This window comes from Anomalospiza imberbis, chromosome 16 (assembly GCF_031753505.1).
Source record: "Anomalospiza imberbis isolate Cuckoo-Finch-1a 21T00152 chromosome 16, ASM3175350v1, whole genome shotgun sequence".
NCBI classification, from domain to species: domain Eukaryota; kingdom Metazoa; phylum Chordata; class Aves; order Passeriformes; family Viduidae; genus Anomalospiza; species Anomalospiza imberbis.
The window spans coordinates 10,019,552-10,034,635 of NC_089696.1; the positions used below are offsets into that span (position 1 = coordinate 10,019,552).

The window sequence follows — 15,084 nt, forward strand, 5'->3', positions numbered from 1 at the left end:
AAATCAAGCAGTTCACAAGTGATAGAAGAAAAACTAATCGTGCATTGTTACGCAAAAGGAACCTGGAGTGCCAGGAAATACTTCCTTCTCTCCACAGCAGCTACTCTTGGTTTAGTTCACAGCCTCTTTTTGTGCCAAGCCAGAGAAGAGCACACAAGTTGTTACTACCCAAACAGCTGCTATCCATTTCATAGTCTGAAAACTAAACTTCAGTGTTTATTAAGTTACTGCACCTTCAGAGTCAACAAAGCAACCTTTCAGTTCCCTCACTGCACACCTGCTAAAACAGACCTGATCCACACAGGAATTCCCACCTGTGCTGCATTAACCAACAGCCAAGGCAAAGCAGATTCCTCAGCATCCTCACACCAGACCCTGAATATCCCATTCTGCTCTGCTCTCCAGCACAAACTTCCACAGCCCAGTCAGGACTGTGAGCAGCTGAAAGCTGAACTGTTCCATTTTGCTTCGGGAGGATACAGAGGAAACATCCCTGCACCTCTGGGTGTGGCTGTGTGCGCAAAGCAGTGCGAGCCGCGGGCTGGTGCTGCCCTGCCTGCGCCAGCCACATCACCCTGCCTGAGCCAGCCACATCACCCTGCCTGCTGCTCATGGCCACGTCAGCCCCACGCCCTTCCCTTCCGTGCCCTGGCACGGGCACACAGAGAGTGCCAGCCCTGTCTGGGAGATGGCAGCACTGCTGAGGAGAGCAGCTGGAAGGGCCCAGTTTGACTGCACCCAAATCAGAGCAGCCCACTGGAAGTGCCAAGGCCATGAACAGATCCACACACTGGGTTGCATGTGGAAGCCTTGACTAGAGATGTGTTTTCCTGGCACTCCATTTGCATGGCAGGACTGGCAGGTTCAGTTTGACAGCTGGTTCCCTGGCACGCGTCCTCCAGTGATCCTTGTACCCCTCAATCACCCTTGCAGCTGTCCCACCTGGATTTGCCACAGGTACCTGCAGTTGTGCTATTCTCGTGCACAGGCAGGGCTGCAGAGTGACCACAGTTCTGTAATTCCTGCACATCACTGGCAGTCACGGCATGGCTCTGTGTGTCCCTCCTATTTGTCATCTTATGCAATTTTAGTTTCCTTTTTTTGAGTCAAAATAGAAAGGATGCATTAAGTGCTCAACACACTACTGTATGAATTTTGTTTTCTACCCGTCCATATTCTTTGAGAACCCCTGAGCAAAAACTTATCATCCCATAATGCTTCAGATCGTTCAGCTGTTCAGAAAAGCTCCCAAAAGATACCAATAATTTAAAAAATTGTCTCAATAAATGAATGACAGAAGTCTCCATGAGAACCTTCTCATCTTCCTTCTCATCTGCACAGACATCCAAGCCTGTCTCCCCAGAGAGCAGGTTGGTGACTTGGTAACCTTCTCACATCAGGCAGAAGCATCCCCATGTCCATGGATATGTTACCACCTTTCTCCCTTCTAACTTGTCATTCTCCAGTTACATCATCTCAAAATCTTTGTTTCTTTGAAATGAGAACCACATCTCTTGTGAAGCAGTATGACACAGCAGATTTTCAACTAAATCTTATAAAATGTGGGTCTGCATTGCTCTTTGTGGGGAAACATCAGGTGGTGCAGGAGGAAACACACGTGTCTCTCCTGGCTTTTCAGGAATCCCTCTTCCTGCTCCAGTGCCCACCCCTACCTCTCTTTACACAACAGACAGGACACTTAGAGGAAAGAATTGGAATGCAGTAAGAACAGACAAACCCTTGACTAGCAAGAAAAGGAATTCACAGTCACAGAGGAGTGCTTTTTTTTTTTTTTTTTATATTTTTTTTTTCTGAGTTCTGTACAGCCCACAGAGTGCTGTGGTTTTTTTGTTCCTATTTAAAGTTGCTGGTAACTACAGCAACATAAATACTATGAGAAGTGAGAGGTGCTACAGTAATTAGTTGCTCACATGAAATAGAAAAATAAATACAATTAATTACACAAACACTTGAAGTAACGGAGGTGAGCCGTGTTATTTTAAGGCTCCAGAAGTGAATGCACTTTGGTTCCTATTGTTTCTGTTTCACCAACTCAACTCAAAAGATTAATTTTAGACTGTGATGGGCTTTTAAAGTTAGAAGAGTTTGTGAATACTTATCTACAACTTAAAAAGGAAAATGTTGATAAAAGAAAGCAGGAAAAATTATAAGAAATACAAACAAAATTACAAAGTTTGTTTCGTTTAACATCACAGACTAGAGAGCTGTTTGGGAAATTACAGAAATTCTGGGCGAGAACTGGAATGGCCCTCAAAATAATTACCCTTACAGATTTCTGTGCTTTTAAAACAAACTTATGCCTGCTCTGTGTAAAAACCCCACTCCGCGCAGTGGCTGCCAAGGCAGAGCGCTGAGCTAATCCTTGGCAGGGCCAGCATTCCAGCACGGACAGACATCCAGCAAGGCAGGGCATTGACTCAGCTCGGGGCTGCCACCCTCCCTGCCCAACGCCTTCACCTGCGGTGGCGCCATGGAAAACCGGAGCGCGCACGGGGTCATTTCTGTCTGCAGCCTTTCAGCTCTGAGTGCTTGCTTGGAAAGGGGCTTTTTCATCTCTGTTACAGAAAAATACTGCCAAGACATGTCCTGAGAGAACTTTGAAAGCTGCACTTCCTTCTAAATGGCTTGTGCTGGGTTATTTGACTGGTTTATTTTAGAGTGTTTTGGAAAACTTTTAAACAGTGTGTTTAGTTGTCAGTGACTCTGTCCCTAATTGCATTTTCTTTTGCTCTCAACCAGAGACTTCTTGTACTATGCATCAGTCAAAAGTCATATTTCTATTTCATGTATACATATATATACTTTATTCTGGGATCTCCTCCCTGCCACCAGGAGTCCACAGGCACTGCATGTACCAGCTCACCCATTTCATTTCCCCTTTACAAAATGTTGATTCGAAACATGAAAAGAACCCATCCACAATAACCACACTCTGATCTATTAAGATTTAAATTATAGATCAGATTCTACACTTTGAATAAATAGAGAGCATTTTTGCAGTGAATATATATCATATTTCTTTACTGCCAGTTTAAGATAATGGGTTAGTCACATTTAGATGGTGTTCTCCTGAATTAATTTATACAAGGAGACAAGTTTTTGTAGAAGACTAATTCAGGAGAGACAAAATAACCCCTAGCCTACACAGAACAGTGTCCAAGTAGAATGGAAATGGAACAACTTTAATATAATATTTGAATTTTAATCACCACTGTGAATTATAGAATAGCTCTAAGAAAGACAGTGGATTACTCTGGATTAATGGCAGCATAACCTAAGGCCAGGCTCTTGCAAAAAGGCACAGAAAACTACTTAAGGTGAAGACAAACATGTATTTCTCACATCAGTTAAAATATTCTGCTCTATAATACCTGATAACGAAATATTAACCTCGTTATCATTTATCGGCAAACCCCAAAACCTATCAAACAGAACAACAGAACAGAGCACATGGCACCAGGCCACTAAAGTCCAATTTGTGGCAGCCATCCTGTAAACTTGAACCAGTTTTAGGCATCACATTTTGCAATTAATTAATAAACCCAAAACACTGGTCTTGATGATAAACATAACTATTAAAATACTTGTCTTTCAACAATACTTCTCTGCTTTCCATCTTCCCACACCCTGAACATGAAATCTTTGTGATTGAATGAAGTAGGTGTACATTAAATATTCCCACTTTGCTTTAGAAAACAAAAGAGTAGTTGTAGATGTTCACAGATACTTGCTCTGATACTTTGTTATTGCCTAGAGGTGCACTGTAGGGAAGAGAAACATCAAGCTCTTTCAGAAAAGGATTTTGGGGGAACATCTCAAATATCTCAAATGACTTAAAAATTAAACATATACAGTTCATGAAACCATGTGTCATAATACAGCTATAATCTGATATAGGACCATGAACAGTATTGGTTCCATGGTAAATTTATTTCAGTTTCAGTTAGATTCAGTGCACCCATAGAAAGATCTTTTAAGCTGAAACTTCAGGAATTTGTGGAATATTTTTAGGTTTAACCAAGGATGTTGATTGCATCTATATTTTCTATTAAGAAAGTAATACAGACTAGAATTTCATTAATGATGTTGGGTTTGTTACAAAAACCCCCAAAACAACCATGAGTCCAAAAGGTGCAACAGTCATTTCTCCATATACAGCATCCCCTGAGCAAGAAAAAATCCTTGAAAGGCTGTCTTGCCCAGGAGATGAAAACCAAGGAAAGCAATTTCTCTCAGAAGTACTCATTGTAAGACCAGAACTTCTGCAGAAGTTACACTTCAACCTCACTGTTTGCACTGGCTGATTGTTCAGGTTATTTACCTTTTCACCTTGTGTTGACTGTTCTTGTGAAGTCTGAAAGAATTTGTTCAAGTTAGAAAAAAAAATGGAACTCAATCAATAGAGTTCTGTCATAGAAACAAGTATCAACAGCTACCTACAAAATCACTTAAACTTTTAAATACCAAATAGCTACATTAGAATCAATAAAAGGATTAATTTCATCAGCTTACTTGAAATATAATTCAATTTTGTTTTATTTAGAAGAGGTTGCTCTTGAAAAAATTCAAATCTCTTAATAGTGAGTTTTTTAGATGTCTGGGAACAGGCAAAATGCTTGATTATATCACTCATTTACCTCCTGTTGCCCTGTTTTGTATTCAGGGCAGGTTGATTAACTTTGTGACTTAGAGATGAAGCCACATAATTATTTCTATTAAACAAGAGAATGAAAGGCTGAGTCAAAGCTGCACATGGGGACAGCACAGTCCAAGTGTGCCATTAGATGCTATTGCTGGCAAGATGCTCTTTTCTCCAGGTCACCCTCTGCCCAGAAAAAAGGCATTTATGACATGGGAAAGTTAGAAACAAAGTTCTTTCAAAACAGTAGTCCCCAGGAGGTAGTAAAATAGGAAGTTTCAAAGGAATACAGTGTAACAAATAAATATGATTGAGCAAAACATCTGCCAAACTTCAAACATGTTAAATTTATCATTGTGTCATAGGAAGGATTTAACTGTGCAAGAGATGCATTAATGAAACCAAAAGGTTTAATGGAATTTAACATATGAAGGCAGAAAATCATAAAGAGTCATAATATAATGCAAAACTTGCCCAGCTCTAACTGCACTTTTGATAAAATTTGTCCAGAATGCTTTAACACACTCCCCCATCTGTAGAATTAATAGTAATATGCACATAAATCAGTAGGACTAGGTCAAGGCTGCCTTTCCTTACTGCATGAGCGAACATGGAATAGGAACTCAGGAGTAGATCTCCCAGTAATTAATTTTACAAAATGGCATTGACACATGACCATTCAGTGCCATTTTGTGAAGGTGACTGCACAAGGTGAAGGGGAGGAGAAAAAAAAAAAGAATAATCAAGAAAAGTGGAAGAGATTTTAAAGTATAGTAAAGTATTTTAAGTCCACTCTACATGCTAGATATAATACCCTGAGGCAGCTAGAACCATACATAAATAAAATCTGTAAATAAAATAAAAATAGAAGTAAGGAGAACTTCACATTCTAAATAGGATTCTGAGATTAATTTTAAAATATGCAGAGTTCTCATTAAGGCTATGAACAACCTTAGTACAGTGAGAAATGTTTCTGTGATATAACAAGCAAATAAGTTAGTTAATTTAAAACAGATTAAGGGTTAAGGGAAATGAATAATTACTTTCCAGTCTCATTGATACAGAAGAGATAAACAGTCCTGCAAGATGCCTAAGTCTAAGTAGTCTGAGTATCTTGCCTCCACATCCAGACAAAAGCAGTAAGCAATAAATAGGATTGTGCAGGACGCTGTTGCTAATTTTGTGAACTGGGCACTGGTGGGGTTTGAGCTGGTGAACTCCCAGTGCTCCACTTGCTCCTTCCCACAGGACTTCACTGCTGTGCTCCTGAAAAATGGATTCTAGCCCATGCTGACTTCTTAAGTGTCTTTGACCACAATCAAATTTTCAACTGATTCAAGTAAAAAAAACCCAAACAACCCAACCCAAAACAGCCTAAAATTTCAGCCTCTGTTTTTATCCAGTGAAATTAATTCTTTCCAGTTATATCACAGCCAACACACTTGGCCAGGAGTCCACAGCTGCTTTTCCCAGCACACAGAACTTTCTAGGCACAAGATGCATCTGTAGGACCAAATGGGACTTTTAGCATTTTACTTTTACAGCAAATGCTGTACACTAAGTCCTGTCCTTCCCAAATACTGGCTTTATTTTGCAATGTACACGTTTGCCTGTACATATATAACCTAGCCATACAAGTGCCTGTCTGTTTCTCACTGACACATACTTGGCAATACTCTCTGGAGCACTTCCCTGTCATTAGGTTACACATTGCTCTCAGCATGGGAAATAGAATCAAAGAATCCTCTTATTCAAAGATCCTTTTCCCATTTCATAATTAGGCAAACAATGAAGGGATAGAGCACAGTTCACTTCTATTCTAGTAGCCTAGCACCTCTTATGATATCATTTCCTTTCTGATCCTTCAGCCCAGGATCAGAACTATATATAGTCATCCCTTTCTAAAACTTCATTGATGATCATTTGAAATAGTTTAAGACCACATAACAAAGTACCTTCCCAGTACAGAAGACAGATTTTTAATTACTTGAATTAAAATTATTACTTGTCTTTAAAAGTCTGGGATATTTAAATATTAAAAGAGATAGAAGACTGCTCAGCTCTTTATACCTTAGAGAGTCAATGCCTGTTTATAAACCATATTCAGTTAAACCCAAGGATCAATTTGCTTTTTAAATATACTTTACTAAGACTAAAATTAATGCCAAATTCTTTCAGCTGGACGCAGGTGACTTTAGAAAGAACTACACAGTTCATACCATGCTATAAAGTGGGCAATGAACTGCTAATCCATGACTTATTCCCACATAAGGCTATACAAGAGTGAATACTTATGACATTAACAAGACCATTTCGATTTCCAGTTACTCAGAGTTTGTTCTTGGGGTGATGCTCCTATTTTCCTGTTTGAAATGGAACAAAAACATTAGCTCACATTGTATTCCAAAGAGGAATGTGACTTTACTGCAGATTCAGCAAAGTTCAGTCTGCAGTCTAGTTCCCCCATTTCTCACAAGATGTTTTGATCTCTTAGTCAAAAAAAAAAATCAGAGATTAGAATATTTTTAAACATACTATATCACTGAACAGATGATAATCAACATTAAACATTCAGCTTCTCTCAGATGATTGGTAAGCACAGAAACTAAATTTTAATGTTAAAAAAAGGAAAGGAAAAGTATATGCCATGTAAATAATGCATGAAAAATTACAAACTTGTTTTTCCATCTGTTACTCCATTACTAATATATATCTGAGCTGCAGTGGGGTACAGTGACTGGTAATCTTCACACAAGTCAGGTGAAAAACAAAAAAGTTACAATACAGCCACAAGCCTGAACTTGCCTGGATGAAACCCTGCTGGTTTGAGGCAGATTAGTTAAGGAAGATCATACAAGAGAGCTAATCCCTGTTTTACAGCAGGGATGGAACAAACAAATCATGCTAACCAGCAAAAACTGAAGTTTTTATGGGTTTCCAGTACCAGAGAGGGTAAATATTTAAGTCATCATTATAAATGTTACATGAAATGCAATAAAACACAAGGAACCACTGCAACTTTCATTACAGCATTTTGGAACTGCCACAGAATTTCACAGTCTTAGCAGTGTCCAAAAAAACCCCAAACCAAAAAAAAACCCTATCTAAATTGAGTCAAAACTTTTGATAAAATTCTCTTACTCAGAAGTCCAAGACAATTGGTTTAGGTTCCCTGCCCTGCCCCGTGGGACTGTTAGTGACATCTACAATGGATACTGGATTATTTTTTTTGTTGAGAAATAATTCAGCAGGAAGAGCTAACTGTACAGACTAAACATATCCTTTCACTAAAGGATTTACAAGCTAGCTACAACTATGACGTAATTTTCCTCACAATGTTGTCATTTACTTTCCATTTTGTCTCTCTCGGAGAGCACAAGAAGTACATTTTCTCAACACAGGCTGATTTCACCTGGGGCTGGTGCTGAGGAAAGGCTGTGATAGCTCAGCATCCTTAGCTCAGAGATGTGAGAGAGAACAGCCTCCTGCCCCGAACGAGCCCCCGCTGATGGAGCCGTGTTTGGGGGGGTCAGGCTGGGGGAGCACACACCTGGAATCACTCTGGCCTTGCCAGAGCTGGCCACAACCCAGGAAGCATGGCATGGACCCACAGGTGAGGTCCAGGGCATCCTGCCCAGGGCTCCCACCGCAGGATGAAAGATGGTGCGAGGCTCACGTGGAATTTACTGCTCCAGCATGGTGAGAAATGCTTTAAGGAATCCCTTCACCATTTCCTCAGGCCTTTGAGGCACGGCACAAAGATAGCAAGTCTCACTCATTGCAGGTGTTTTGAATATGTATTTTTCCCTGGAGGGTGTGTGCTCACAAGCATCATTAGGGGTTTCTGAGCTGAAGCCCAGAGTCAGGGCACACAGGCAGGTGCTCTTAGAGCTGCAGGTGCCCAGACACCAGTTCTGGTGCCAGCACCACCACACTGCATCGCACAACCACCCTGAGCAGGTCAGGGCTACAGGCTGCAGGAGTGTTACACCCCAGCTTATCACTGACTAAAAACAGCAGAATGAGCTTCAGTTTGTAGGGTGCAGTAAGACTGGGACAGGTGGGGAATAAAATATTAAAACTGACTGAAAAATGTAATCTATTATCTAACTTAACATGAAAACATAGCTGGAAAAATATCACTGAAATCCTATGAATATCTGTTTTCTTTCTTTTCTCTGGTGCTACTGCAGTTTTTACCAAAGGCCTTCAGTATTTTCATATTCTGCTTCCTCCCATCAGCCATTTATAGAACCTGAAAATGTGTTACTTATCTGGAAGTCTTCTTAACAAAATTTACAGCAATAATTGTATACAGAACAAACTTTTTTGGGGTAGTTCTGTAAGAACAGACTGCAGTATCTGTTTCCACACACGTTCTTTTATGTTCAGTAATAAACCCACCTCTTGTTCACTGTGCTTCTTGAATGCATCATTTCTGGTTTATATTCTAGTAGGGGAATATTACAGAACTTACACTCAAGACTGGCTCATCTCCTTCCACCTTTCTTTTAGCAGACTGGAGGTTTGTATAGCACAAGCCTGGAATGTTACTGTATAACTGGAAAATAGAAAACCTTATTCCTGTAAATCCCCACAAATACTTTGTATTTCCCTTTCAAGACAGCTCTCTGTGTAGCTTCCTTTTATAGCACAGGAATTGAGTGGCTTCTTCATATGAAATTCCAATTATAAATATAGCAGAATACTCTTTTATTAATGCTCCATAGGAAAAGCTGGCCTGATTCTAACTACTTAAACTGCAGCCTCTAAGCTGGTTTCCCAGAAGTTTCCACCAGATGAGGTGCTAAAGGTTCTGCAGTTGCTGGCACGCTTCACTCTCCTTTCTGTCCAACACAATCCATTCCAAAGGCAGCACGCTGGGATATAGGGATGGCATGGATGCAGTGAGGTGGACAAGATGTCAGATCTCTCCTCTCCAGCTGAAATGAGCCGAGGAAGGGAAGAGTGCATGGTGTCATCTTTCTAAGTGAAATAGGATTCCAGCTGACAGGGTCAATGTATATGTGTAAGCCAACAACTCTCCTCCCTCCCCTTTTTATTTTGATGGAAGCTGAGCTAGCTACATTCATCCTAAACCATGGAATTTTCTCTTTCTCTGCTTGGTTTTCTCACTAGTGAGAGTGACACAAGTTGACAGTTGTGGATAAAGTTGTGGAGACCTTTAAAATTACACCACTTGACAGGCAAAAGTCTTTTGTGTTCAAATGTGTTCAAATCCTCTCTTTTAACCTGAAGAACAGTCTGTTCTTTTGTGCTTGAGAGGAACATCAAGTTCAGGGCTCACCCTCTGTCAGGAAAGAATTCCACTTCCTCTGTGCACCATGAGAAGTTTTGGGGTTTTCTCCCCTTCTCTATCTCAAAGAGCAATATTTTACTTCAATACTTGCTTCTCTAGATCATTTGTAGTGGTTTTCAACCAAAAGAATTCTTCTGAAAGGAACCCAAATTTTCCCAAATTCTTACATTTTAGACTGCAGATGAGCATAAGCTCTTGCATACCTGTTTCCAGTTAAGTTTTAACACAATGGAACTATTAAAAACAAGGCTGTAAACCAGAGTAATCTTTAAATAAATTATCAGTCTTGGTTAGAGTAGGAGAGACTTTTGTCTCCTCTGATTGTTCTATCAATATACTGATCTTCTCCAATTTAGTTCCATTGATCAAAACCATGCAATGTAATATTTTTCTTTCTTCTTCTATTTGGACAAGCAATTAATAGTTTACACGCCTTAATTCTTGAGCAACAAGCTCTGGGTACAGATCCATAATGTAATTGTGGGTGACTGCTGTAGATACCGTTGCTACACAACAAACTGAGTGGGACTTTACACCCACAATATAAAATGAGATGTAGCTACAATAACTGGCAGGTGCTGGAAAAGAGAGTTGGGAAGATATGAGAAGCAGAATTCCATAGGCCAGCAGGAAATAATCTCCAAATTCCTTGTGCAAGTAAAGCCTACAGAGACAGCCTGTGTTACTACAGGAGATTTTATTTAAATTATAAACAGTAAAAACTGACATGACAAAGCCTTTGTGTTTTGGGCAAGACAAAACCAATTAGCAACACGTGAAAGTTACTATTTTAACACCATGGTGAAGTGTCTATGTGAAATTGGTTTTACTGCATTATTGAAACATGGCATTTTGTGCTGGTGTGGTATGCTGAAAATTGAATAATATGAAACCTTAACATTTTTAAACATGCAATTTCTTGTTTTCTATCTTTTCTTCCTAGAGAGATTTCCAAAAAGTACTAGGAAAAAAGCTATGCAAATTCCATATTGCAGAATAGCTTGAAGCAAAATAAATTCAGATTCTGTTCTTTTAATGCTCATAGCCAAGTCTGAGGGACTACAAGTCAGAAATTTAGGGAAATACAAAATTAGAAAGAATGTTGACTCAATCAACTCATCCCTTATTCATAAGGATTGTGTTATGACTGCAGTATATTCTTCTACTTCCTCAATTTGCTTAAATTATTCTGTATTAAAATAATGCAGAGAGCTTCAACCAGACTTGAAAGATAGAGATACTTAGTACAAAAGCGCTAAATCAGCTGGAATATCCAGATTTCCTTTTCATTCTCATTTCCCTCTTCTGCTCCAATCTCATTCAACAGAAGAAAGGATTTCTGGCATTTTTCGTTGATTTTTCCCCCCATGACTTCTCCAGCCTCTCTGCTTTCCACCCTCTGCTTCAAAAAAATTTCCTTTATTTTTGTTCTATTTCTGTTTGTCCCCTGCTGTGGGTCTGGTGTCCCTTTTACTGTCTCATCTCAGAAGCCCACATTCTGTGTTTCCTTGTTCTGTGTTTCCTGGTGGGGAGGAAGGATTGGCTGTGGTTTGATACCAATCTTTACATCACATTGGCAGTGAATACGCTCTAGGTCACCCAGCAGGTTTGGGTTTGAACTGTGAAACCACCTCTAATTTGGCAGAGATAACAGAAGTATTATGCATGACAGAGCTGCTAGTGGTCAACCACTTGTGTTTTGGCAAGTCTAAAGGAACTCCTGGGTGAGATCTGCACAGGGGGCTGCAGCAGCTCCCCTGGAGTTAGAAGGGGAAAGTTTGATCTGTTCTTATGCACCCCATACTGCTCAGCATGCACTGCAATATTGTTAAAACACAAAAGTGTACAGTAAATACTTTTATTTTCAAGCAGATGCTTTTAGAGACACCTGGGTGTATCATATTTCTTTGGCAAATAGTCTAATATTGTAGCCCAGCTTCAGAACTCGTAAGACTTTTTCTTGAAAATGCAAATGATCTGTCACAGACTCCTAACCACATTATCCTGCCTTTTCCAGCATTCATTGACTTTCCTTATCTCTAAATTAAGTATTCCATCAGAGAGTATGTTGGAAGAAATCCTGGGTTGCTGTTTGCCCTAAGAAGAATAGATTTTTCTGCAGCAACAGTTGAAGCAGAAGGTTAATAGAAAGCAGAGAGGAAGGCCGTGTTTTCTCAGTATGGTATATCTTGATAAAGATTTATAATTGCAGGATGGAATTCATAGTTAAACAAAAATATGTTTTCAATCACAATTCTGTATTGTCCCAAATAATAGGGAACACCAGCTATTTTCACAAGTCAGGAGAAGTTTACCCAATAATAATAATATTTCCAAATAAGCAATGTCCCACAGTGACAAGTCATAGATCAGTTGCTTCCATGCATCTGACCAACTGCTCGATTGCAAAAACTGTAATTGTGCATTTTCTGCTATTTTGTAAGACTCTGCACAGCCATTTCTTTTAACTGTTCTATAGTTTGACAGCAGCAGCTCTGCTTTCTGTAAACAGCCTGCAAAGCAAACAGAGGAGCTGCGTCGGGACTGTTTGCTCTGCCCTGTTTGCTGTTCCACCACTCCCGGCCCTCGACGCTCACCCACAAGAGCTGTCAGAGCAAACCATGAAAATGCAGGCAGCCACACAGCAACCAGTGCCCACCTTTCAACAGGGGTCTGTCCCCTCAATTGTACTTCTCCAGAGCTATGAAAAAAAATTGCTAAACCCACCCATGGTAATCAGCTGAATCAACAAACTATGGTGAGTTACAGGAGGAGATGCAAGTTACATCACGGGAAGGGTCCTACATTGCCCAAAATCAAAAGTTCAGAGGCAAGACACATCATCAAGCTATTTTTGTCAAACAGCAAATGAAGGCATTAAACAAATGTTTATTTTTTGCAGTATAGGTCCCAGTTCTTTGCTTTGCAGTGACATGAGAATCTTTTGTCAGAAATATTGCAAATACTTTGTACTCCCTTGCCCAGTGTTGCAATTATGCTGCTCAGCCTACAGAAGTGAAGTTGTCAAGGTCAAGTGCTGCTGCTGATCTTTCAAATTACTTTCAGAGAGTACAGAACTTGAAGTGGATTTATATTAATGTAAAATTAATTTGTCTTTGAGTCTACAGTTTCTCTTTCAAAAGCTCAAGTAGAAAATAAATATAAATGCACCTGAGAACTTTTAGTGACACACTTGATCAAAAGTACTGAAGTAAAACTGAACCCTTCACAATGACACTCAACCAGAAAATTATTTCAGTTTAGAACTGCTGTTGTAGATGAGGACTTCTCATACCAATATTCTGTTGCAAAAGTATTTCAACCTTCACCTCTATATTAAAAATCAAGATACATGTTTTTTGGTACTTTAGAATTATATGAGCTTAAAAATACATGCTTTTGAATGCATAAGCAGATATAGTCACCAAAGGAGGGAAAAAAGAGCTAAATTTGTCAAAACATTGTATGAGTCTTGAGAAATAATATGCCTTAAAGGCATCTAATCCCTTCCATCCATGTTATGTGAAAGTAGAACAGTAGAACATACTTTAACTGATCCTTATCTACTTCACATTTGTTCTATGAGCTGCCAGCAGGAAAGCAAAAATAAAGGTTATACTTTGGAGTAATTTAAAAAAAGCTTTTTCACTTACCTAATTCTTTAGAAACTGGAGAATCTGCTGATATGTCCCCAATCTTTGCAAGGCTATCATAATATGCTCTTCCAGCCACCACCATAACTGGGGATGAGTGAAAAAAACACAACTGTTAAAAAAATCAGAATATCTTCAATTTTTATTAATGTATGATCCTATGAAGTCTTGTCATCCAGAGCACAGAGTATGAGAGAGGTATAGGGCAACAAGGAACTCCTTCTGTCAGAGAATGGTATGAAAGTCCCTGTGCTCCCTGCTGATCTGTGAAACCAGGAAACAAAGACAGAACTCCAGAAAACATTAATGAAGTTTCAGCCTGTTATTTAGCTCCAACCTCCATGCATACCCAGAGGCAATCAGCATCTAGTGGGAAGGCTTAGCCATAAGCCATTGGTCAGGACATAGCAAAGTTCTTTGGTACAGAGAAAACTGTTGGAAAAACCCAAACTGCAATCCCAAACTTCCTAAAAGTGCTGAGGTCTCTGGTGGTGACCAGCCAGAGCAGGGACCCGGGAAATGGCAACTGGCCACGACACCAGGGACCTGCGGCTGTCCCAGGGACATGTGGAGCCCCTCAAAAACAAATCATCCTTTCCCGATAAAGCTGGCTGGTACAGGAACCAATAATATGTAGTACCAAATTTCAGTTATTCCCAGTTAATAATTTCCTGGTAAGGGCTGATTTAAACAGCAAAGCCAGTTTCTCTGGAATGAACACAGAAACATCGGGATTGAAACTGCAGGGAGGCCAGTGGGGAGAAACATCTTACACAGGGAATAGATCTACAGTGGCTGCCTTGCATCTTCAGTGCCTAGAACTGATTTGTACACCACAAAGAAAAGAAATAACAAGGACAAACTGGCAAGCTTTGATGTGAAAAATAACTTATTGAAGTTATTTGTCATAATTTTTTTGTAGTAGTACATTCTTGACCTAAAGTGAAAGTCAAGCAGAGCCTCAGTGTTGACTTTAGAATGCTTTTTTTTCTGAGAGGAATATAATTGCCAATTACAGGTCCGTATTTTATAGTTTTTACTAGTAAGGTGACATCTTTGGTTGCATAACAGTATATTCATCAAGAAGTCTGAAAATTTTCCAAATCAAACAAAGATTCTCTTTGAGGCTCTGTTGCACTAGAAAAGGTGATTTCTGTCTAAGCTGTCTCATAGGTGCTCTGTATTCAAACTTTCTGAGCAGAAGAATTATACTGGTGCTACTGGTGGAGCAGTGTGCCACCTGCACAAGAAGATTTGATGCCAGTCCAACTCTTCCTATCTGTGTTTTCTCAAGACAGCCCCGAGTCACTCTTTTCTCCTAATACAACCACTTAAAAAGGAAGGAAATGTGTGATTTTCCCTGTCCTAACCAAGCTAAATCAAGAACCCTGCTTGTATAGTCCCCTCACCAGGACTATGGAATATAAATTATTTCTACAGAAAGGGAGGGT

General features: G+C 39.7%; 1 protein-coding gene across 1 annotated transcript in view; it reads right to left on the minus strand.

The window, feature by feature from the left end:
* Nucleotides 1–15,084, minus strand: part of BAIAP2L1 (BAR/IMD domain containing adaptor protein 2 like 1) — a 37,065-nt gene that overhangs the window by 12,046 nt on the left and 9,935 nt on the right. The window contains exon 3 of the mRNA XM_068206990.1: nucleotides 13,634–13,720. Within this exon, the coding sequence (XP_068063091.1) occupies nucleotides 13,634–13,720 (87 nt within the window). The remainder of the gene's footprint in view (nucleotides 1–13,633; nucleotides 13,721–15,084) is intronic.